A 24514-nucleotide genomic window follows, 5' to 3' on the forward strand; every position below is an offset into this window, starting at 1 on the left:
AGACAGGAAGGAAGAAAGGAAGGAAGGAAGGAAGGAAGGAAGGAAGGAAGGAAGGAAGGAAGGAAGGAAGGAAGGAAGACTTCATTCTGTTATAGTTGGGGGGGGCTTGAGCAGAGTTGAGCAAGAATTATCTGCAGTTTAGGGAGACAGGGAATTTGCAGATGGTTGAAGTCAGGAGCTCATCTTTTGGGAGCAGTTGACAGGTGACAACTAATGGATTTACTTCTCTGCCCCAGGGACGATCCGCTAGAGAAGCGGTGAGCTATGGACTCTGTTGCTTACTGTGAGCTGTTGGGGGTTTTCCAGTGCTCTCTGGGGGTTTGAGGACCTAGACCTGTGTCATGTGTGCTCTTTCCCTGGCCCTGTCCTCCTGTCCCCTGGCCTGGCCTGCTCTGACTGTGACTCTTCCTGTTGTGTTCACAGAGCAGCCTTGCATCTCTGCCCTGAAGGGTTATGGGAGGTAGCCATCTGTCCTGCCCCGTTCATGCTTAACGATGCAAAGAAGTAGTGGATTTCTGAAATAACACTGAAATTCCTTTTCAAGCTTTTGGCTTTTATGTTCTTTGTATTTTTATTATTTTTTTGTAGACAAAATGACACATGAGTCATAAAAGGATATAAAGCTAATTTTCTTTCATTTTTTTATTATAGAAAAACATATCCAAGGTAAATTTGCCATTTTAACCATTTTACACATGCAACTCAGCAGCACCTCTCAAGTGCCGAGATTATAGGAATGTGGGTTACACCTGGGTTAATCAACAGTGGATCAAACCCAGGCCTCGTGCATGCTAGAGAGCACTCCACCAACTGAGCCACATCTTCAGCCCTTTTCACATCAAATTCCCTTTTTAAAGTGTAGACTATTTTATTAATCAGAGAATTTCATACGTGCATACATACATATGTGCATACATACATACATTCATACATACATACATACAATGTATTTTGGCCCTGTTCACCCCCACTCTTCCACCCAACTCCTTCTAGATCTATCTCCAGCTCTCCCACGTATGCCCCACCCTTTTAAAATAAATTTGTGCTGGATTTGGGGCCGTCCACTTGTGCATGGCCAACCATCTAGGGTTCACATTCTTAAAGAAAACTGACTCTCCCCCTGCAGCTGTCAGCTTCAATAGCAGCTAAGGAGGGGGTCGGGGCTAGTGAGCTCCCTCTCTAAAAGTGAAGTGTTGGAAGGGTCTTGTGCAGGTGACCACAGCTTCACTGGTTGTGTAAGTCACAAGGATCCTGTCATGTATAGAAGTCACTGGCTCTGGCTCTTAAAATCTTTCTTCCCTACCTCCAACCACATCAAATTCTTCATTTGTTTGTTTGTTTGTTTTTGAGACAGGGTTTCTCTGTGTAACAGCCCTGGCTATCTTGGAACTTACTCTGTAGAGCAGTCTGGCCTCGAACTCAGAGATTCGCTTGCCTCTGCCTCCTCAGTACTGGGTAAAAAGCATGTGCCACTGCCTGGCCACATCAAATCCTTAAGCTGACTCTTCTCCCCATAGGCATTTGATTTCCTGAGGCTATAACCTCATTCTTGAAGGTTCAGGAACTTGAGTCACATGTTTTTCTCTGGTACAACTTAAGCTGGCCCTCTGGCAGGTGTCCCCAGTAGAAACCTCAGTGTTAGAGATGCACTGGGTGTTGACCGTACATGGGGGGCTGATAGTGGCCAGCCTCCTGGAGCCTACCACACAAATGTGATGCAAATACCGTGTGACAGGACACTTACACTCCGCTGTTTCTGTTCAACCTTCGTCTAATTGTTTGCTGGATGGTTGGATAGGTAGTTCTGAGACAAGTATAAGAAAGGGGATGGCCCAGGGTTGGAAATGTTAGAAGGAATGCCGGGGAAAATGTGTACGTGTGTGGTGTGGTGTGGCATGGTGTGGTGTCTAGCCTGGTCAATATGGTAAGTACAGCTCTAGGAAGCAAAGGTCTTAGCCTTGTTTGAATTCCATACACCTCCCTCTCCCAGTTTCCAAACATTATAAGGAACCACATTAGAATTAGAAACCCAGCTTTTCAACCACAAGGCAAGAGATAGCAAAGACTGAGGGCTGATGATTCAGGGCAGTTTCGAGAAAGGGCTAAATAAGCAAGGATGTTTGAGGTTGTGATTCCTGTCTATGAAAAGTCAACCACATTCTTGCCAGAATCTAATTCTTTGTGTCACCTACTTTGATTTTGGATTGAGTCTTGGAGAGAATGTGTATTGGGAAATATTTAAAAGGCACCATCCCACGCTATCTCTGGCCCTGGCAGTCTCTCCGCCTCCATGGCTAGTCCCATGAGGTGACTGCCCATCTTGCGATTCTTTTGCTGCAGATTGTAATCCGGTAAAGTCAAAACTCTAGAGGTTTGTGATTTATCAGTCAGATTTATATTAGTAAATTCTCAACCCACAAGACACCCACACAATGAATTCAAAACTCAATTGATATAAACACAAGTTATACCCCTAGATGGGGCAAATGAACCCTACTATTATTTAATCATCTGTTTAAGAGATCCCCAATACTTATGGCTCCCAGGACTGTGTGGTTCTGGCTCCTCTTCCTCTCCTACAGGCTCCATCTTATCTCTTCCTCTCCTTCCCTTCCCCCTCTGTACTCTCTGTCCTCGGCTCTAAAATTCTCAGCCCACCTTCCTTTTCCACTGTCCAATCACAGGCTCTCACCTTATCTTGTGCCTTCCCTCACCTGCATATAGACAGAAATCCATGGGACTGCAGTGACAATGGGCCGTTCTTGGAAGGGGAAGGGACCCCCAATCGATAGGACTTCACCTAATTGAAGAAGCCGTGTTTGTTAGGCACACTTCTCAAAGAGCATCATCACTGACTGTGCTCTCAGACCAAGGAGAAGCACAAGCCATGGGTTCAAATCTCCAGCCGCTAACCTCCTTCAGCACAATCCAGAGAGAAGTGAGGGACCTAAGCTCAAATAGCTTTGTCCCCAAGAGACCAAACAGAGTCCTCTTCCTCTCCTAATCCTGGTCTCTTGTGATACCTGTGAACCCCTCTCTATTCCCTGTCAAAACCCCAAGAATTTGTACTTTGTGACCAGGTCTGAACTCTCCACACTAATGTCTAAAGGGCTCAGATTGTCCAGTCTTCGTCATAGACTCCGTCTCACAAAGCAGGAACTGGCTCTTTAGAGTGAGGGGACTGCTCTGCCCTCTGCCATTCAGATGACGGCTTGCTCAGGTCAGCTTGTCTCCATGGAGCTGAAGTCCTCAGAAGGAATCAGTCTGCAGCTGAAGTGAGTGCTTGTGGGAAAAAGCTTGTGCCTCGCCACACCAGAGCATCTGGGTGGGCTGTGATGCCCTTGTAAGGCAGGAGCCAACACTGTTGCCCCGGGCACGCATCCCTTCATGCACTGTGTATTTCTGCTGCCCTATCTCTTCCCTGATGTCAGACCATATGCCATGGTTTCAGGCCACTCAACTCAATTAGTACCAGCCCTCAGGCTGTTCTGACTGAGAACTGACAGAAACTGGCCCTGTACCTTTAAAGTACACTCGGAAGTAGAGCCCTTTCCCTACAGCTTCTTTTGGAACCCCAAAAGGGTTGTGCAGTTTGCCTTCTAGCACAGGAGACTGTGAGAGGAGGCAGAGAAGCTAGGTGTGTGGAAGGAGCCACAGCCATCCTGAATCTGGATGGTTTATGGCAGGGCAACTGTCCAGAGGAGAGCACGGCTGTGTGGGAAGTGAGTAGGTCTTAGCATCTAAAATGGCTTCAGCAAGCTGCTGCCGTCCCCCAGTACCAGAAGCTCCTCCTGTTGGAGGTCACATCTCAAAAGGGCTCAGTGAGGGAGCAGTTCTTTGGAGGACAGGAGTTAGTGAGGCAGGGTGTCTTCCCCCGGAGACAGAAGAAAAGACTGGTGTGGTCTGCTGCTGGGGAGCGGTGTGTCTGGGGAGGTGGTCGTATTGGCAGAGACTGTCTAGGTAGTGTTCAAGGACCTGAGGTAATGAAAGAGGAGGATGCAATCAGGTAATGAAAGTGGGGTCTGCAGAACAACCCACCAAAATAGAGGAAAAATAGAAACCATATCTATCCATCTATCTATCTATCTATCTATCTATCTATCTATCTATCTATCTATCTATCTATCTTATAAATTTCTCATGCCAATATTTACTAAATAAATCCACAAAGGCACTTCTATTCAGCCCACAGTCTGGTGTCCATCGTACACAGGCAGGAACGGAAGAGAACTTGGGAACCCCTGGCCCAGCTGCTTTTAAGAATAGGAGGAGGTCTTCCAAATGACTTTCCCAGGCAGTGGATAGATGGATTGTACGATCTGATTCTGCTGAAACTATTCTCATAAAAGGGTGAGTGGTTTGAAAAGACCCCTGCAAAGGCCCAGAGACATAATAATATAAACAGCAGACTCAGAAAAAATGGCAGAGCGAACAAGTTCCTAGGAGATGCCCGTGACTCCTTCTCCCTCTCCTTCCCCAGTCCCCAGAATTCAGGCCTTGTATATACTAGACTCATGTTCTACCATGGAGCCCTGTCCTCAGCCATGGGAATCTTCTTTGAGGCTCTTATTTAAGAATAAAAGGCAAAATGCCAGGTGTTTTTGTTAGAGAAAACAGCCACTCTGTTTGCCATAGCTAAAGTGACTGCGTTGGCCCAGAGAGAAGCCAGTTGCATATAAAAGGCATTATGTTGAAATACACATGGAAAACACAGGGGAAAACTCAAATAAAGAAATTTAGAATACATGTTGTGTTGTACAGGCTGGGTATAGGCTCAGGTGTAAGTTGCTAACATATTTCATGTTGTTTTTGCCATATGTTTTAGTTAGGGTTTCTGTTGCTATGATAAAATGCCAGGTCTAAAGGCAGCTTTTGTAGGAAAGAGTTACAGCTTCTAGTTCATCATGCAGACAAATCAGGGCAGAAGCTGATATACAGGCTACAAAAAATGTTGCTTATTGGATTGCTTCTTATGACTTGCTCAACCTGGCTTCTTATAGCATCCCAGATCACGAGCCCAGGGGTGGCACCACTCACAGAAGGTAAGGCTCTCCCATCAGTCGTTAATCAAGAAAATGCCCTCCTAGACTTGTTTCCAGGCCAGTCTTATGGAGGCATCGTAAGTCCCTCTTTCTAGGTTTCTGTCAGGTTGACAAAAACTAATGAGTACACCAGGCTTCTTTCTCCTTGCTAACGCCCATCCCTATAACCCTCCCCATTCTTCTCCCTGCTCATACATTTATCAGATGCGTGACTTGATTTTGTTCTGTGCTGCATTTAGTTTACAAGGGCATCTGCATGCCCATTGCATTGGGGATATCCACTGGAGCCTGGTAAAGTGAGTGGCACCTTCATTCTATGAATCTACCAGGGGAGTTAAGGAATCCTGGTCCCCTGTTCCTTGCTGTTGGAAGGGCCATTCCTGGGCAGATCCAGGGCAGTCCATAATTGTTGGGAGAACCTGATTGCCCAGAAGATGCCAAGCTTCCTGACACTAACATTTGTGAAATCCTGTCTACTAAAATAAGAATGTGTTCACAACAATGGACAACTTAATCCATGGTGAGGACCACCAGTCCGCCTCGACCCTGCCTGGACTTACAGCTGAAGAGTGAGTGCTTGCTGCTTGGGACCCATCATCACTCACTCTCCTCGTGACAAGCTGACACAATAAAGTGGAAGGGAAAACATGACACAGCATGTCAGTAACATGATTAAGAAACACCCCTAAAACATGGTGGGGGCTTTACAGCACTTTATAACGAAGTGCTGGGGACACAGGGAATCTTGGCTATTGCTCAGAAACTCACTGACCATCTCAGGGCCAAGAACTTGATAGCTATGGAATTTAGAGATGTGTCTTTTTAACAAAGGGGGAAATATCCTATTATGTAGAAGGAATACACACACACACACACACACACACACACACACACACAATGTCTTTCAAGTAAAGGGGATTTTTTTTAAAAAGGAGATATTTTAATAAATGAATCATATGACAGGACTTTCTATAGAAAGTGGCATTTAAACTGTTCCTGTTATGTAAGTTCAGTGGCAAAATGAAACATGTCAACTTTCCCCCTTTGTCACAATCTGCACGTATGTGTCAAAGCCAGAGGTTTTCTGGTGTCTTCCTCAATGGCTCCCACCTTCCATTTTTGAGACACAGTTATTACTGAAGCTGGAGCTTGCTGAAAGTGTGCCTGAAAGCATACATAAAAAAACCACAAATTTTTTATTGATTCTTTGTGGACTTCACATCATGCACCCAATCCCACTCATTTCCCTGTCCCTGTATATCTGCCCTCTGTCCTTGCACTCCCCCAAAAGAATACAATCAAACCAACCAAACAAAGAGAAACCATTTTGCTGTGGAAGCTGTGATGTGTCACATTGGGTACCACATTGTATCCTTTTGCCCACCATCTTTACTTGCAAATGTTCTTTGCAATGAGTCATTGGTCTGGTTCAAGGTCTCTGGCTTCTGCTACACTATAGATACTGGATCCTCACCTGGACTCCTCTTGGATATTATTTTGAGGCCCTATGTTGTGGAGATCTTGCAGCTTTGGATCTCTAGGACTAGCTAGCCCCTTCACATGTTCTAGCAGTTCATAGACGGGGTAGATGTTGGGGTGGGCCAACTCAAAGTCCTAGGTCTGGGCCTGGATGGAAGCTGAGTTGGTCAGCTTTTTGCCCAAGCAAGGGGTAGGGACATTTTTTCCAGTTGCTGCAGCTGATGAGTGCCAGGGTCAGCTCTGCACAGCTCTCGAATGTCAGCGTGGCTTCAGGTGACAGTCTAAACCAGGGATGTCTACACCAGAAACATACTTTTTATAATCTTATATATTCACTATCTCAAATTTAAAATGTCATATATTTTAAAAATAATTGCATCCTGTCTCGAAAAAAAACAAAAAAAATAATAATTGCAAGAATAGTTGATGAAATACTCATGGCGAACATTGATTTCATAGACAAAATCATTTTCCTGTGACCCTTCACATTTACAAAATTGGGAGTTGCTATTTGAGCAGAATTATAATTTAATAAGTGCAAAGACAGAGTTCTACTTATCTTTGGGTGTCTATCTTCTTAGGAAACAAATAACAACAGACAGAGCCCTGGAGAAATGACTCAGCAGTCAAGAGTACTTGTTCTTGCAGAAGATCCAAGTTCTATTCCCAGAACCTACTCGGTGACTTATAATACCCATAACTCCAGTTCTAGGGGATTCAATGCCCTCTCTTGACCTCCTCATGCACCAGACACACAGGTATGCACAGACATATATGGGAACAAAAGATTCATGCACATAAATAAATCTAAAAAAATTAAGGTTCAGCAAACTAGCTAACTTTTTGTGTTTTGTTTGTTTATGTTTGTTTGTTTTTCTCTTAGACAGAGTTTGTCTGTGTAACAGAGCCCTGGCTGTCTTGGACTAGCTTTGTAGACCAGGCTGGTCTCGAACTCAAAGATAGCTGCATGCCTCTTGAGTGCTGGGATCAAAGGCATGCACCACCGAGCCTGGCCTAGCAAACTAGTTTAATCGCAGTTCTTTCACCAAGCCGATCATGGGCGACTTTAAAGCAAAAAGGAAGAAATGAAGCATACTGTTCATTAAAAACAACATAATTTTCTGGGTTGATGGCATATGCCTGTAATCCCAGTCTCTGGAGGCAGAAGAAGGGTCCATCTAGCAAAGATCCTGTCTTATTTTTAAATTATTGGTTCATTTTTATCACATCTTTAAAATTCTAAGTTATGCTATGTAATATATATTAGCAGTCATATGTGGATCATTTATAAATATGTAGATCGCAAGCATCAGGCTATGAAGTAGAAAGAATAAAATTTTGTGCTTAAATAAGACATCTGTGAAGTGAATGAAAACTCATAGTAGCAGTAACTCTGTGAAAGAGGAACAAGTCAAAGGTGGCTCCGCAATGTGGCTTAAAGTGGGGGTGCTTGGGTGAGGTCACTGGTCAAGACTAAAAACACTGGCAGGCAATTAGGAGTTGGGCCTCGGAATCTCTCGTTGAGATGCACCTGCTGCTCTAGAGTATTCTGAACCTAAGACGCAGTTTAATAGCTATCAGCAGGCAGAAGGCTATTAAACCCACCTGGATGGGCATGGATTCTCTGAGTTAGCTCCAGAAATGATCCAGGGAGCTGGCATCCCAAGACTCCTCGGAGCAGGAGCAGTATAATGGAAAACCAGGCCATGGAGGCTAAGAAACCGGTCACTCAAGTCTGTGGAAACCAGTGGCGGCAGGCACCAGTGCTAACTTTGGGAGCTGTGTTCCAGGAAGGAAGGCGTGGTCAGCAGGCTGCAGCTCTGGGAAGAGGTGAGCAAGGGTGCACAGAAAGCTCCTGCTGGCCTTGGCAACCCAGAGGTCATTCCGGACTCTTTGAGGGGCTGGCATAGAAACTAAACCGCAGAAGGCTGGGGAGCAAGGGAGTGTGTGAGTGAGTGTGTGTGTGTGTGTATACACACACGCGCGCGCCCGTGTGTGTTGGGAGGGGCGGGAAGGTGATTCAAGGGACCCGTCCAACACCTGGAGAAAACCAACGCTTGCTGGTCGGTTTAGCTACCAAGAGTAAGTGTCGTGGAGGGGTCCATGCCTCTAGAATCTCGTTTTGGGGAAAGTCCTGGTTGGGAGGGGAGGAGGAGGTGGGCAAACACCTCGGGGCGCGGCGGTGTTGCAGCTAGATTGGTGGTAGGGAGGCTCAGAGTGGGTATCCCTGCTGGCATCTGACCCGGGACAGTGTCGCGGCCCTGCGGAGCCCGGGTGGAGCCGGGCTCGCTTCCGGCCGAGGACAGGGAGGCTACCGCGCCCGGGTGCTTAGGTTTCCTGCTGGCAGCGCGGCCCGGCGCCTCGGGTAGCTTCGGGTCCTCCAGGTAGTGCGCGATCCCGCTGCGCAGACTCTCTGCCCCGCCACCGGCCCTGCCGCACCGCGCTCAGCCTGGTCTCCACCAGCCGCGGGCTCCTGCGGGGCGGGCACGGGCTGCGAGTGCGGCCTGGTCGGGTCCAGCTCTGCGTACCGGGCCGCGCAGGGGTCAGTGTGCTGCTGCCGCTGCCGCTGCCGTGTGCGCCCTGCACGGCGCGGCACCTGCGCTCCAGCCCGGCAGCCGCCTCCCATGGCCCTGCCCTCGGAATCCGGTGAGTGCGCGCGATGCTGCGCCGCTGACCTTGGGCCGGCGCTCTGTGCCCAGTCCCCTCTGTGCTCAGAGACCAGAACCTCCGCAGCTCCCACCTCCAGAGCCTGTTCCCCGTCCCTACCCAGCGGTGGCCTGGGCTCCTGGCCTCTGGTGAGCCTGCAGCACCTCTGGATCCTGGCTTAGAGGAGATTCTCAAGATTTAGGGAAATTAAAGGAACCGGGCATGCTAGCTTTTGAGCTCCTGGACAAGTTTCTAGGTGCCTGAGCCTCGCTGGGTGTGTTGGGCTGGAGTGAACTTCTAGGTGGAGGCAGAGGTATGGACCGGATGACGAGTCCGTTTGAGGGCCCCTTTCTTACCTCCTGTCACTGGCAAGTCACTGGGAGGAGTACAGCCTTGTGCTGTAGTAGGTTGGTTCCGCCCTTGAACTTCCTGCAGCTGCTTTAAGAGCGGATCTGCTAATGGCTGGTCTAGGCTGGCAGAGACCTGTGATGTAAGTTTGAGAGAGGCCCCATGGTAGATGTTTTCTAATGAGAGTGTCCCCAAACTGTATGTGGCTGGAAGCTCCTTGGTGAGAAATAAGCAAAGTTATTGGAGTAAAGCTGACAGCAGTACGCCCAGTATGGTCCTGAGCAGTTGTGGGCTGAGCAGGGACCTCTTTAAAAAGACATGCTTCCCTTAGGTACAAGAGTCAATGCTGAGTTGCAAGCCATAGAGCCTCTAAGCCAGGCAGACAGAGCCTCTGTCTGCTCTGGCTCCATCATCACCTCCACCTTGGGGGAAGTGTTGACTTCAGACTGGGGGAGTCGGCCTGTCCAGGTTGCAATTTGGGGGGACTTGGCTTGCTCTGAAGAGGCTGGTAGTACCCGGTCCTCTCTAGGTGGGTTGGTGTGGGACTCTAACCTTTCAGGCCTATCCATCCTTAGCCCAGCCTCGGACCTGAAATCCCGAATACAGGTGGACTGGCTCATTCTTTGAGAAGAAAGGTTTGCTTTTCCTGTTCTTACTCTTGCTGAGTCCCTCATCAGACGGCCTCTGAGTCAATCCCAGATCTTGGCAGTATCTTGGGCAAGTGAAATGTAGGCTTAGAATTAAGTTGGAATATACTTTTCTCTCCCAAAGCGGTTCAGTGGCTTGTTTCTGTTGTCAAGCATATTAATCCCCATTTCCTCCACGTGCTGACTGCAGTTCTAGAAGAGACAATGGCTCTGTCTTTTAATACACAGCATGAGGAGCCGATGAGGGTACAGGCTGATTGATGGCTGGAGTCCAGGATGTGCACAGTCACTAGGAGTAGCAACGATAGAGGAAATGACTTTCCCCACCTCCTGATCCCGCTTCACATTTAAATGTGGCTTCCGTCTCTCTGGACCATGTAGGAACTTGGGAGAGTACCAGCTCCACCATGGGGTTTGATAATGTCAAATAAAAGGAGTCAGTGTCTGGATGAAACTTCACATTCGTTTTCCCTGCTGGACTCTCTTGTATCTGATGTCAGGATGATGAAGATGATAGTGATGCTGACAGCTCATACCTACAAAGGACATATGCTGAGCTAGGGATGAGTCTAAATGACTCTCATGTGCTGCCTGACTAATCGTGGCATCTCATGGCATTGCTATTTCCATTACTCTTCTTTTATAGGGAATAAAAAGCCACGGAAAGTTTCATCATCTGCCCAAGGCCATATAAATAAGTGGTGGAACAGGATTCAAAGCCAGGTAGTCGTCTGGCTTGAGTCTATGTGCTTAACCATACCCATGGCTGACTCTAGAGATCACCACAGGGAGATGGCCCCTGCTTAGACCATTCCCTCCTCTGTTGTCTTATGTAAACATCTATTCAACGAGTGCGTCTGTGTGTATGTGTGTGTGTGTACTGGGTACTTAGCATTGTGATATAATCACAAATAAGATAGGTGATGTGTTTGGAAGTGATATTTACCAGGTGCTCAACTCTTGTCACACACATCTCAGAAATGAGAAAGAAATGGGCCCCTCTGGACAAGCCTGTGCCTCGCCTTTAGAGAGCAGATGGGACATAATTTGATTCCAGCTTTTCATGCCACACAGGGACAATTAAGTGATAAAAACGAACATCCCCTGGTCTCTGTTGTAGGAGATGCAGGCCTCCGGTCTTGTTATCATAGGTCATCCTGAAATCCACTCAGGAGGGGTTGGGAAGGACATGAGGAAGCTGGAGAGTTGGCTCAGTAGGTAAAGTGCTTGCTGCTCAAGGTTGAAGGCCTCAGTTCAGAGTCCTAGAATGCACAGAGGAAGTGCGTGTGCCAGCGTTCTCCGGGAACCCCAGCACTAGGTGGATGAGATAGGTTGATCTGGGGCCTCCTGGCCAAACTAGCTGAATAGAGACCAGCTCGGTAAAGAGACCTTGTCTTAGAAAGATAAGGTGGAGAGCAACTGAGGGAACTGGCATCAACCTCTGGCCACACATGTTCCAGTGAGTACACATGCACACTTGTACAACACACACACACCATAATACTCCCCCACCCCCACCCCACGAAACTGAGGCTTTAAGCATGGGATGAGCACTCCTCAGTCCAGTGAGGCATATGAGCCACAGAGAACAGCAATATGCCAGTCTCAAGGTAAACTGTGGTCCTGAACATCACTGGTCCTCCTGAGACAGAGCTGTCCCTGTTTATTTAGCTCTATGAGACCCTCAGCCATTGTTCCTCCCTTGTCAGCAGAGCAGAGCTGCCTCCATGCTCTATCTAGACCTGGTGGAGTTGGCCCCATACCTTTATCTTGGCCTCAGGATGGCAGCTTTCTCTAGAATGGAAACTGCAGACCGAGTGGAAGGCGTTTCCCAGCTCTGATGCCACGGGATATTAATAGGTGTTTTTTTTCCCATGGTGGGATTGCCAGTGAAGTATGCTAAGCAGCTTTCTTTATTGCAAGGCTTCTGTCGTGGCATTGCCAGTAGAAACTGTATGGAAATCCCTATAAGGGAAGACAGTGTTCCCAGATCTTCCCTTTTGGAGTCTACAGACTGCACTTTGTTTAGACCATGGCCACCTAGAATCCCACTAAAGTTGGAGAATAAAATGACCTGAATGTGTTGGACTTAGAGCCATGGTTCAGGATGCTCTGATGGCTTCTCCCTCATACCATCCCCTTCCCCAAATGCCAGGAGTGAGAATGATTTGTTCTAATTGTCTTTTGACAGGACAAATCTGTGTGTGTGTGTGTGTGTGTGTGTGTGTGTCTAAGGGTATCAGAGTTATAAGTGGTTACTTAATATACTTGCTGGGGGTGAACTCAGGTCCTCTGGAAGAGCAAGAATCACTCTTAACCACTGAGCCATCTCTTCAGTCCCTTGACAGAACAATTTTAAGGGCTTGGCTTCCCCTTCTCCCATGCTGTAAGCATTTTGAATTATTTAATGAATAAACATTGCCCTCCTTCCAGGTTGTGTGTGGCCTGCTGACTGTACTGTTTATGAGACAGTTGTGTGGACAGGTGGACTGTAATCTCAGGGTTGCTGAAGCCTCGCAGTGGGTCACGTGTCAGCCCTGTAATCCTGCTCTGGGCTCACAGGAGTTACAGTGTGGGCACAGCAAGGCACAGCCTCTCGACTGGGCACGAGGAGGTGACTCAGGTCCAAGATAGGGCTACAGCTAGCCTCCTGGTAAACAACTGACCTGTCCTTTCTGGGCTCCTCTCCTCAGGATTTCAACAGCACCATAGAAATAGCCATCCCACTCAGGGGAATTTCCTAGAGCCACACAGTTTGTTGAAGTCACTGGAAGGCTGCGTGTCTCCCCAGAATCTCCCCATTCTTCTAACGGGCTGAGCTTTGTGTCTGTGTTGTCCTCTGTGGGCCACTTCAGAAAGCACAGTGATAGAATCCAGTGTGCACTTTGGGAAGCTACTGTGAGTAGTGGCAAGAAGGGAGGGCAGGGGTGAGCTTGGGTGGGCCAGGTGTGGGGTCCTGTTTGTGAGTATGGTGTGTATACATTTGTGTGTAGTCATGTGTGTGTGTGTGTGTACCTCTTCTTCATCTTCATCTTCATTTTTTTTCTTTCTTTCTTCTATTTTTATTTTTATTTTTATTTTGAGTCAGGGTTTCTCTGTGTAGCCCAAGCTGTTCTGGAACTCTCTCTGTAGACCAGGCTGGCTTCAAACTCAAAGATTCACCTGTCTCTGCCTCTGGGTGATGGATAGTGCCCTTCAGCTACGGCTTCCGTGCTGAGGCCACCCCTTATTCTGGGCTCTGTTCCTTCCTAGACAAGGAGGAAGCACTTCATAGTCCTTTCCTCTTTTGGGGGGGAGGGGAAGGAGGAGGTAGTGTTGGGCTCTGGGTCCCTTGTTAACTTGTGGGGAGCCTTCGGGGGGGGGGTTGTCTTGCGTGAGGGGGCTTCTGAGAGGGTGCAGAGCAGTCCCTACTGTAGATGAATCCCCTTGGTGAGGTGAGACCTATGGCCCCAATCAATCCTAAAGTGGGGTTCATACCGGAAGCAGCCAGACTGACGCTCTCACTGTCCCTCCCTCTGTCCCTCCTCAGCTTTCAGAGGAGCCTGGGCGGTAGAGGAAGGGCAGCTTATCTTGTGTGGCTGCCCAGGAGGTGCTGCTTTCATTTCTTCTGGTGAAGGCTGGGAGCCGGGCCAGGACGTGGTGTTCAGGATCCTACATCCATTTTGCCTTGGATAACTGGCAGTACCTGAAGCCTTTAGGGCCTTTTGGAAATTTTCCACTTGCATTTCGTATTCGCAGGAGAATTTCCAGCCCAGACTTTTCCTGCTCCCAGATATGCAAAGCAGAGACCTCCCACCCCAGCGGCAGCAGGCAGGACTCAGCTAGCTGCTCCTGCTCTGACTGCTCCTACTGCTCTGGGCAGCACAGGCTTCTGTGTGGCATCCTCTGGATCATTTATGGAGGCGGCAGGCTCAGGTCTGTGCTGTGGGTTCTGAATGGAGGTTCTAGCCAGAGGAGGGAACAGGTTTGTTAGTATAAGGCAGGATTTTGGTGGCTCTGGGCTTCCTTTGTGCTGTGCAAAGTTGCTGTTTGTTGGAATTGGGGGCATCTTAGCTCTGTAACTCTGGAACACTCACTAGAGGGTGTTGTGTGTAGCAAGATAAGCTGTTATCATTAGCTGACTGGTGGCGGCCAGTTCACAGTTAAGCCTTACAAGTCTGCTGGCTTCAGTTGGCAAATGGTTGAAAGCCAGGCATGATGGGGTAGCTGGGGCTGAACTCTGCTTGGCATCTGCAGTGAGTAGGTTTTCCCTGGCAAGACTGGCCTGGCAGGTGCTAGTGGCAGAGTGTCTGTGGAGGATGGCCAGAAGGCAGCAGAGGAGCTTCAGGGTTCGAGCCCCATGGAAGTCCGTTTGCTCATAGGTCCATTTGCGTGACTCGGACCACATGAAAACCTGGAAAGTCCTCACCAGTTGGGTGGGAAACTCATTGTAATCTTCAGCTGATTCTTGCAAGTTTTGAAAAAGAAAGTGTCTTATGGGGTGGGGGGCGTGGATAGGAGGGAAGTGTGTGTGTGTGTGTGTGTGTGTGTGTGTGTGAAAAATGACTAAAGTATATCTCGTACATGTATGAGAATGACATAATAAAACCTGTTATTTCATATAATGAATTTACACTGATAAAAATTTAAAAGAAAGCCAGGCGTGGCGGCGCATGCCTTTAATCCCAGCACTCGGGCAGCAGAGGCAGGTGGATTTCTGAGTTCGAGGCCAACCTGGTCTACAAAGTGGGTTCCAGGACAGCCAGGGCTATACAGAGAAACCCTGTCTAAAAAAAAAAAAAAAAAAAAAAATTAAAAGAGGAAAAAGGAAAGGGTTCTACTGGGAAGTGCCATTCTGTGATTCTGGAGCCTCTCGTGAGCCTGGGGGCAACGCAGTGTCTCCATCACGGCTACCAGCCTCTGCACAACCAGGAGCGGGCATCAGCTTCTCGTGGGGCCCAGTTTGAGGAAGGCAGGTTCAAGATAAGGAGAAAGGGGGAGGACTGTGTGTAAGGAAGATGCACTATGAAGAGTAAGTGTGGTTGACTTGAATAATAGAGCAATGCTTCGGGGACAGAGATGGTGGGCTGTGGTGTAAGAAGCCTCGGACATAGGGCTGTCCCAAATGCCCCTTCCCGGGGGCATCCAGAGTTGTGTGTCTGGTTCAGGTTATATGCGTGTATTGGGTGGAGGGCGTGGCTTCCACGCAGGATAGGAGTTAGGCAGAAAGGGTCCCAGTGACACAAACCCCTCTGAGCAGGGCTCTTTCTATGGGGGTCAGGCAGGAGCAGGTCCAGCAGTCAAACCCTGGAGGAAAATTTTGACTTAAAATTCTTCTCATTACGTTTTAAGCCCACCCATTTTATTTCTATTATCTTAATATCATAAAAAATGAAATTAGCCCACTTGGGAGGCAGAAGCAGGTGGATTTCTGAGTTCGAGACCAGCCTGGACTACAAAGTAAGTTCCAGGAAAGCCAGGGCTACACAGAGAAACCCTGTCTCAAAACCCCCCCGCCAAAAAAAAATGAAATTAGCCAGTCATGGTGGTACACATCTTTGATCCAGCACTCAGGAGGCAGAGACAGGCAGATCTCTGTGAGTGAACCAGCCTGGTCTACAGAGTGAGCTCCAGGCCAGCCAAGGCTACACAGTGAGACCCTGTCTCAAAAACCAAAATGAAAATAGAAAATGAAATTACAGCAGCATTAATTATTAAAATTAGATATCCCAGGTGGGTATAGCAGCTTATATATTATAATCTCAGAACTCGGGAAGCTGAGGCAGGAGGACTGCTATGAATTTAAGGTTTGCTTGGACTAGAGTAAATATCAGGTTAGTTTGGGCTACATAGCAAGATTCTGCCTTAAACAAAACCAAAACCAAGGCAACACAAGCCAAACCCGCTATCCATGCCATCTGCTCATTTTGAGTGTGTAGCACCCCCATGGTATTGACCGTAAGGGATGCTTTTATATATTGGTGTAATCAAAGCACAGCACAGCTTTGTGTGTTAATTCTGAGTTTGTTTGTTTGTTTGTTTGTTTCAAGACAGGGTTTTCCTGTGTGTAGCCCTGGCTGTCCTAGAACTCTCTCTGTAGACCGAGCTGGCCTTGAACTCACAGATGTCTGCCTGGGTCTGAGTCCCGAGCACCAGGATTAAAGGCGTGCACCACTACCACCCAGCATGTATTAATTCTTCATTATATATTACTTCACATGATTTTAAAACTATGGCTGCACCATCCCCCTACTGTTTGCTGCTTAGCAGTCTTTCTCAAGTGTGTGTCTAATTTTGACATTTAAAAGGTCTTTGTATAAACAATGCAGAGAGATATCTCCACAGTTTCCTTGGTTCATATTATTTCCTTAGTGATTTAAAGAAGGCTCGCTTGGTCCAACAGTCCTACATCTGCTGCTCTTTGCCTGGGTCTCTCTGTGTCTACTTCTGAGAAATGATGACACTGGACCAGTGGACTGGGGATTGGGGACAGGGTCCCACTCTGTTCCCATTACCTTTGGAGCCGGGTTCTCTGTACCGTCCTGGCCCCCTTCACTGTCGCCTTCCTCCTGAGCCTCTGCTCTGACAGCACCCAGCCTCTCACACAGCCAGCTTTGGTCCCCTCCCTCCCTGTGGGGACGAGGCTTCAGCTTGTTTCTGGCTGAGCACTGTCCCTCTCTGCTCCCCGAACCCTCTCGGTGGCTGCTGAGGTAGTCTTTCCTCACCCATTACCAGCCTGCTTTTTCCTCCCCCCCGTACTGTATGTGTCGTGAATTGGCCCCACACGCCCCACACGCCCCACACGCCGCAGAGAAGCCAGTACACTGAACCTCGGGCACAGGAAATGTCTCTACCACCTAGAATGATGTCATTTACAATAAGAGGGCCTTAGAGACCATTTACACCGTCCTTCCATCCCACAGATGGAAGGACTAAGAGTGACAGATCCAAGATGGCCTAATGAGCCCCGCCCCTGTAATTGCTTCCTGTCCTTGACAGACAGCAGCAAGGCCCTTCCCACCTTTATCTACTCTGGCCAACAAAACCACTGTCTCTTGAAACAGCCTTAAAGGAACTGGTACTAGGTCGGGGGAGGGGGGAAATCCCCACCCCAGCCTTGCCCCATTCCTGCAGACTGTGGCCCAGGTGTAGTCACTCGGTACATGTGATCAGGATATGGAGGAGGAAGGAAGGGAGGGGCCAGCAGGTGATAAGAACCTTCCATGTAAAGAGAGAAGGATGGAGAGAGCATTTTAAAGAACATGCGTTTTCAGCTAAGATTGTTACTGTTCAAAGCCCTTAATGCATTTGCTATGTCCTGTTAGATAGTTCTGGAAGGTTGGGAGGAGCCTTAGGATCGTGGTTTCAGAGGCCTGCTTTTCAGCACAAAGCCTCATTTCTTGCATAAAGGATTTCCCAAGGCTCTGCTCTTCTCATTGGATCAAAGCTCACTGTTAGCTCTAAGGTGGATCTTCCCTCTTGGAGGAGCAGGATGAACTGGTGGGGGGAGGGCACTATTGGCCTCTTGAAGTTTGGATAAGGGTTGTTCTGAGCACTCTCTTGACCCTCTCAATTTTGTAAGTTAGGAGGGTGGGGTCGCCCATCCCCCCCAGGTTGGTGAAACGGAAGAGCCTCCACGATCAGTTCGTTCTTTGACTTCTGAGCATTCGCTGCTTATGAAATGTGAGCCACCCTGTGCGCTTCACACCCAGTTACTTAAGCTAATTGTGAAATCTGGTCTGCTGGGCTTGCTCTGGGAATCCATCACCACATCCACAGCTGACCAAGGACCAGGCCTCGGGTCAAGGGCCTTTTGTTCCTTACCCTAGGGACTCAGGACATCCACAAAGCCAGGAAGGCTCACCTCTGTTCTCTCTTTGTCAGCCGAGATGCCGCGCCAGTTCCCCAAGTTGAACATGTCCGATTTGGACGAACATGTCCGGCTGTTGGCGGAGAAGGTGTTTGCTAAGGTGCTCCGAGAAGAGGACAGCAAAGATGTCATGTCCCTGTTTACTGTCCCCGAGGACTGTCCCATCGGACAGAAAGAAGCCAAGGAGAGGGAGCTACAGAAGGAGCTGGCAGAGCAGAAGTCTGTGGAGACAGCAAAAAGGTTTGTTCCCATGACCGGCTTTCGTGTGTGTGGAGTTGTGAGACCTGAGGGAGTGGCACGGTCCTGGGTCTCTCATGCTTCTTTTCACCAAGGCCACTTAGCCCCCTGGGTATTTATTGAAGAGGGCCTTGCTGCCTTTGCTTGCTTGAGAAGATCAAAAGCCAGGGTTGTGCTGTTTGTGTGTGTGTTGTGCACATCTGTGTGCATGTAAGCATGTACTTGTGTGTGGGGGGGTGCACATGCACATGTGTGCACCTACATACATGTGGAGGTCAGAAGTCAACCTCAGCTGTTGGTTCTCAGAAACTGACTACCTTGTTTTAAAGTATTTATTTTACTTCCATGTTAAATTACATGTAGGCATGCGTGTCTGTGTATAGGTATGTACATGTATGAGTGTAGATGCATGAGGAATCTGACTGATCCCCTGGCAGCTGTGAGCCCCTTGAAGGGGGCTTGGGTTCTCTGGACGATCAGTATGTACTTTGAACTGCTGAACCACTTCAGCCCCTTTCTCTCTCTCTCTCTCTCTCTCTCTCTTTCTCTCTCTATGTATGTATGTATGTATGTATGTATGTATGTATGTATGCTGTGTTGAGAAGACCAGAAGAAGGCATTGGCTCCCTTGGAACTGGAGTTACAAGTGGCTGTGAACTGCTTGAGCCAAGGCCTTTGGAAGAGGCAATCCAAAGTCTTTAACTGCTAGAACATCTCTCCAGCCCACACCTCATTTGGGGGGTCGCTTACTGGGACCTGGGGCTCTCTGATTAAGTTAGCCAGGCTGACCAGTAAACTCCAGGAACCTGCCTGTCTCTGCCTCCCATGTACTGGGATTATAAACACAACACCAGGCCCAGCTGTTTTCAGGGTCCTGGGGACAGAGGCCAGGACTTCAAGACTGTGTAGTAGACACTTGGCCGACTGAACCATCTCCCGAACTGCCCTGCTGTCGTGGTGGCAAACACACACCATCCCGAATAGCATTTCCCTCTTCACAAATTTGAGGATTTAGGTAAAACACCAGTTTTACTTGTTTTCATTTTTTTTGATGTTGTTGTTGACATGACTCACTGTTGGCCGAGCACTGCACTGGGACTAGAGATATCATAATGTATACTATAGATAAAGTTCCCGCTCCTGTGGAGCTTACACTGGGTGGGGACAAGAATTAAGAACTGTACAAATTGTCAAAGATAATTGATAAGGACTGGGTTGGTCTGAGTCTAACCAGAAAATACAAATGACCCAAATACTGGATCTAGGATTTTAATGTGAGGAGTTAGTTGGTTACATAGCTCACAGAGAGCTGAGAAGACAAATGGGGGAGGTTTCCCAAAGATGTCAGGAAGTAGGGGACAGTCACCACCTCTGGGTGACACAGACAGTAGAATGATGTGTAGGACTGGGGTCACCTGGCAAAGTTGGATTAGGGCAGCAGCTGGGAGCTGCTTCTGGGGCCGAGGTGAAGGGCAGGGTTCTGTCCCTAGCGTCACCCTTCCGGGGTGACCTTCTGGGTACTCACAGTCTCTGCCATTGACCCAACCGAGTTCAGAAGCCAGCTGGTACCCTGGAAAGAGAGGAGTGGGTCTGGACTAGAAGGGAACCAGGGGTTTTACTCATTCAAGGCAAGCCTTCTGCCCATTGAGACTGAGCCTTATCCCTCACCCGCAGGCCCCACCTACCTTTTTTCTTGGCAGGATAGGATTTTGGCATTTCCTTGGATGGATGAAGTTGGTACTTGCATAAAAAGGCAGGGGCAGAGCTTAGCCATCTGTAAGCTCACATTCTGCATTCCTCAGATGGGCCTGGAGCCCCTGAAGGAAGGGTCATCACTAGCCACTGAGTGCCATCCTTGTGTTTGGAGGTAGGTGGCCCCAGACCTAGTGCCATGTTCATCCTGGGAGTGAAAGGATGTAGACTATGGCATCCCTTGTCTGCACTGCCCTGGCGTAGCAAGGGCTGGCCTCGGGGACTGAATGCTCTGCGGGGCCTTCTATGTGCTGTGAATAGGGCATTCTGGGGCTTTATAAAGGAAGCAGGAGCCCCTGGCATTTGGTATCACCAGGAATAATAAGTGTCTGAGGCAAGTTTCCATAGACGGCTGCCGAGGGAGCCTGTAGTTTCCCATCAGAGCCCAGGCCCAGGGCAAAATGGAAGCTTTGTTACTTGTGATCCAAATGGCACCCCATGGTCTCCAAGAGTCAGCTGCAAACTCTGGAAATGCATTCGGCCGTTTGCTGCTAGGTGGAAGTTCCTCGTCTCCATCTGACTCCCTGACATGGGGACTCCACCTGCCTCTCACTGCCTTCCCAGGATCCAGCCTAGGTCTTAGCCACACTGGAGCTCTGTGGGTGTCAGCCGAGGAAAGGGATCCCACCTCCCCACTGCTACTTCATCCAGGACATCTGGGTTCTGCCACTCACTAGCATGCTCTGTGACTCTGGGCAAAATAAGCAACCTCTCTGGGCCCCTGCTTCTTCCTCATCCGAAGTGGGGATGATTTCAGTCAGTCTTTGTGGGGCATTTTGAAGAATGAGGGAATGGGCATATGTAAAGGCTCGGGGCATGCCTATGTCATAGTTCACCCTGTAAATGTTGCCACCTGGCCTCCTGGTGCTGAGACGGGCAGCAATAGCACATACTGCTGTTGGAGGCTGACGGTGAGCCACGCCCTTGGCCTCCCGGTTTGCATTCCTTTCTTCCTCCTCATATTAACCAGGGAGTGGGTGCTCTTAGGGCCCCAACTTGGCTGACTAGGCAAGAAGAGCTCTTGGGAGTTGAGTCAACTTACACTAGGACACAGTAAGTGACGGGGCATGTCCTGTGATCCCATACTTTAACCAGGACATTGTCCTGCCCTCTGAAGTGACACCCGATGCCGTTTCCTCAGATGTAACTGTTGGTGCTTCTGAGTGATATGTGGAGGAAAGCCAACCATGGCTTCATTTCTGAAAGGCACCTGGCCCATTGACTGTCGGTCAGATGTCCCAAGGCCAGCTGAGGCTGAGTTTGCTCACATGAGAATTGTCTCTTTACTACACTGCTCAGTGCCAGCACCTTTATGTAGTCATTCAGATACCAGCGTTTCCAGCTTCCTATCCATTAGTGATCCCTGAAGTAAATGGTGACAAGGATCCTTGGGACGCCTGAAAGCAGCAGCAGCAGGTCTCCAGATCCCAAGTGTGCAAGTCTGTGTTTCCAACTGTGACATTAAATGGGGCTTTCCATTTGGGACACATGCCTGTCCCACACTCTGGCTGTTCTGGTACCCAAGGACCTTGGAGAAGGCTCTTCTTAGGATGCCATGCCTGGCTTCTCTTCTTTAGACAAAACAAAACACCCACAGCTCTCTTTAGATTTAGTGTGGTGGCACAAGCCAGAAGCCGAGCTGTGAGCAGGCAAGATGAGCAGCTGCCACCTGGCAGCCTGCCATACAGGACTGCCAGCTCTTGGAACAGGGCAGGGTTCAGACTCCACCCTGGTGGAGCTGGGGACCAACTCAAGGCTGCTAATTTTGTAGGTCAGGGCCTGATCTGTAACCAGCAAGACCACTCACTGAGGCCCCTCTACCCCTGACAACAGATTTCTGCTAGCTGGTGGGTGGGTGGATGAGGGGTCCGAAGGAGGGAGGATGAGCTACATAAAGTTTGGAGGCAAGCCCAGACTAGAGTGCTCTGGAGTTGCCAAAGGGTCGTGTAACCCCTTTGAGGCTCACATGTGTTTTCTAGTATGTAGAAGGCACAGCTTACAGAAACCATTTAAAACAACAACAACAACAACAACAACAACAACAGAATTTTAAATATGCAGAAATGACTGAAGCCTGTTCACGCAGAAGGTTGGAGCGGATGCTGTCTAACAACCTAGTGATCTTTTGTTACTCTATGGATCCAGACTTCACCCGGATCCCCCTAAATCCTGAGCACTGTTTAGGCCCTGATTCAGAATCCATCCTTATGACAGAGGGTTCACGTACTTGGCATTCTCTATTAATAGAACCCATCTGTATGCTTATTACAAACTCTTCCATCCCTTGGTCCAGATTCCTGAGCACTGCTTATCAGTCAGTAGAACTCATTCCTAAGCTAAAGGTCACAGGTACTTTGCTGTAGAGATGCCAGGGAGTTTTGATGTAGCCATCCATGAAATTTTATTGTCACACGAAGACTTTTTTCCAAAGTTTGCCATGTTTAAGATGTGTAAGAAAAATAAACTGCTTGGCCAGACCCAGCATCAGCTGAAGCGCTCATCCCATTCCATTCTTTACCTCATCTGACCCTGACACTGGCAGAGTTCACCTCCTACAACCCCGTGGGTTGGAACTCAGCCATCTTGGAGACAACATGGAAAATTTTCTGAGCAATGCATGTGCATACGAGAGGGCCTCTATCTCCCCCACCCTCTCTCTCTGCCTTTCCCACTCCATTTTCTTTTACAGCTGTACGGAGATCATACACGCCCCATACAGCCCACCTGCTCACTGTGGGTACAATTCACTGGGTTTTAGTGTATTTACTCGTATGTTACCAATATAACGGGCAGTTTGAGAATATATTATTGTTTTAAAATTTCAGTTTAATTAATTGTGTTTATTTGAGACAGAGCTTTGCTCTTTATCCCTAGCTAGTGTGCTACTAATTATGCAGCCCAGGGTGACTTCAAACTCATGACAATACTTCTACCTCAGCCTGCCTCCCCCTTGCTGGGATTACCAGTGCACACAACAAAGACTGCCTTTAATTATGTGTGTATGTCTAAATATATATGTACATAAACAATATAATCATATAAGGTACATATGAGAATAAATATTATATATATATACATATATATGCCATCTAGGTATATGTATGTGTATGTGTATACACACACACACACACACACACACTCACACACACACACACACACACACACACACACACCACACTGGTTTTGGCCTCCTGGTTCTCCTGTCTCTTAGCCCTTTGAGTCCTGGGATTACAGATCTGTGCTACCATGCCCAGGCTTTGAACTTTGTGATAATTCTCAGAAGAAACCTGATGCCCGAGCTTCTCGAATAGCCCCGCCTCCTTTGTCTCCTTATTTAGGACATGCTCTAATAAGCATGTCACCTTGCTTTTCAGTACTATGGCAGATCCGAACAGGAAAATTAAGGATTTCATTTTGGTGGCCTGAGCTTGACCCTGGTTTTGTTGGGCAGTCGGCAGTGAGGGAGGAGACAATGTCTATGAAAAGTAAACACAGGGATCTGAAGCCTGGACGTCTGGGGACACCATGTCTTTAAGCCCGTGACTGGATAAGGGACATGATGTCTTTAAGCCTGTGACTGGATAACATGCTGATGACCTGCGCTATCCAGGGAGAATTTCAAAAAAATGTCCTGTGAGTTCTGACTAAGAGCCCAGGATTTGGGGATTTCATTGGAGAATGTCTTGTACAATTATTTTTAAATAGTCAGGATATAAAGGGGACAGACTTAGGGGAAGGACTTGGCTATTTAGAACAGCTGCCTCCCTAAGAATGTTTTGAGTAAAATTGGTAAATGGGTATTTGTTATGGATTGAGGGTAGGATAGCTGGAGTGTCACTAAGTTATTTTGTTTCATGAAGCTTACTAAGTCAGAGTGCATAGCCCCCTTTTTATAGGCTTGTAGTTATTGACAAAGCTTTATCGGAGGCATCCAATTCATCTGTGTTTACACTGATGCCTAGAGACTGCAGCTATAAAAGGCAGGAAAAGGGGGCTGGGGAGATGGAGCTTTTTAAGAAAAAAATTTTAAAAACTTTTTTTATTTTATGTATATGAGTACACTGTAGCTGTTCAGATGGTTGTGGGCCTTCATGTGGTTCTTGGGAATTAAATTTTAGGACCTCTGCTCACTCTGTTCAACCCTGCTCTCTCTGGCTCAAAGACTGAGTTATTACTATAAATAAGTACACTATTGTTGTCTTCAGGCCCACCAGAAAAGGGCGTCAGATCTCATTACGGGTGGTTGTGAGCTACCATGTGGTTGCTGGGAACTGAACTCAGGACCTTCGGAAGAGCAGTCAGTGTTCTTACCCACTGAGCCATCTCACCAGCCCGATGGGACTCTTTTTAAGTGCCTGCTATACAAGCATGAGGACCTGGGTTTGCTCCTTAGCACCCACATGAAGAAGCTGGGCACGACTGTGTGCACTTACAGTTGCAGCTCTGTAATGGTGGAGACAGGGGGATCCTCGGGTTTGCTGACCAGCTCATCTAGCTGAGTTGGTAGCTCCAGG

The 24514-nt window shown here is 48.2% G+C and overlaps 1 protein-coding gene across 4 annotated transcripts in view; it reads left to right on the forward strand.

Moving 5' to 3' along the window:
• The first annotated feature begins 8352 nt into the window (after positions 1-8352).
• Ampd3 (adenosine monophosphate deaminase 3) overlaps positions 8353-24514 on the forward strand; it is a 46211-nt gene continuing 30049 nt past the window's right edge. Inside the window, exons 1-2 of one of the 4 annotated variants that reach the window (XM_021191668.2) lie at positions 8353-8603; positions 18026-18251. In XM_021191668.2, the coding sequence (XP_021047327.1) occupies positions 18031-18251 (221 nt within the window). In that variant the 5' untranslated portion in view covers positions 8353-8603; positions 18026-18030. Of the gene's footprint in view, positions 8604-9136; positions 9168-12765; positions 13061-14009; positions 14078-18025; positions 18252-24514 lie in introns of those variants that run through there. The other 3 variants (XM_021191657.2, XM_021191663.1, XM_029542558.1) reach the window with 3 other exon arrangements.

This window comes from Mus pahari, chromosome 1 (assembly GCF_900095145.1).
Source record: "Mus pahari chromosome 1, PAHARI_EIJ_v1.1, whole genome shotgun sequence".
In the NCBI taxonomy this organism is placed as follows: domain Eukaryota; kingdom Metazoa; phylum Chordata; class Mammalia; order Rodentia; family Muridae; genus Mus; species Mus pahari.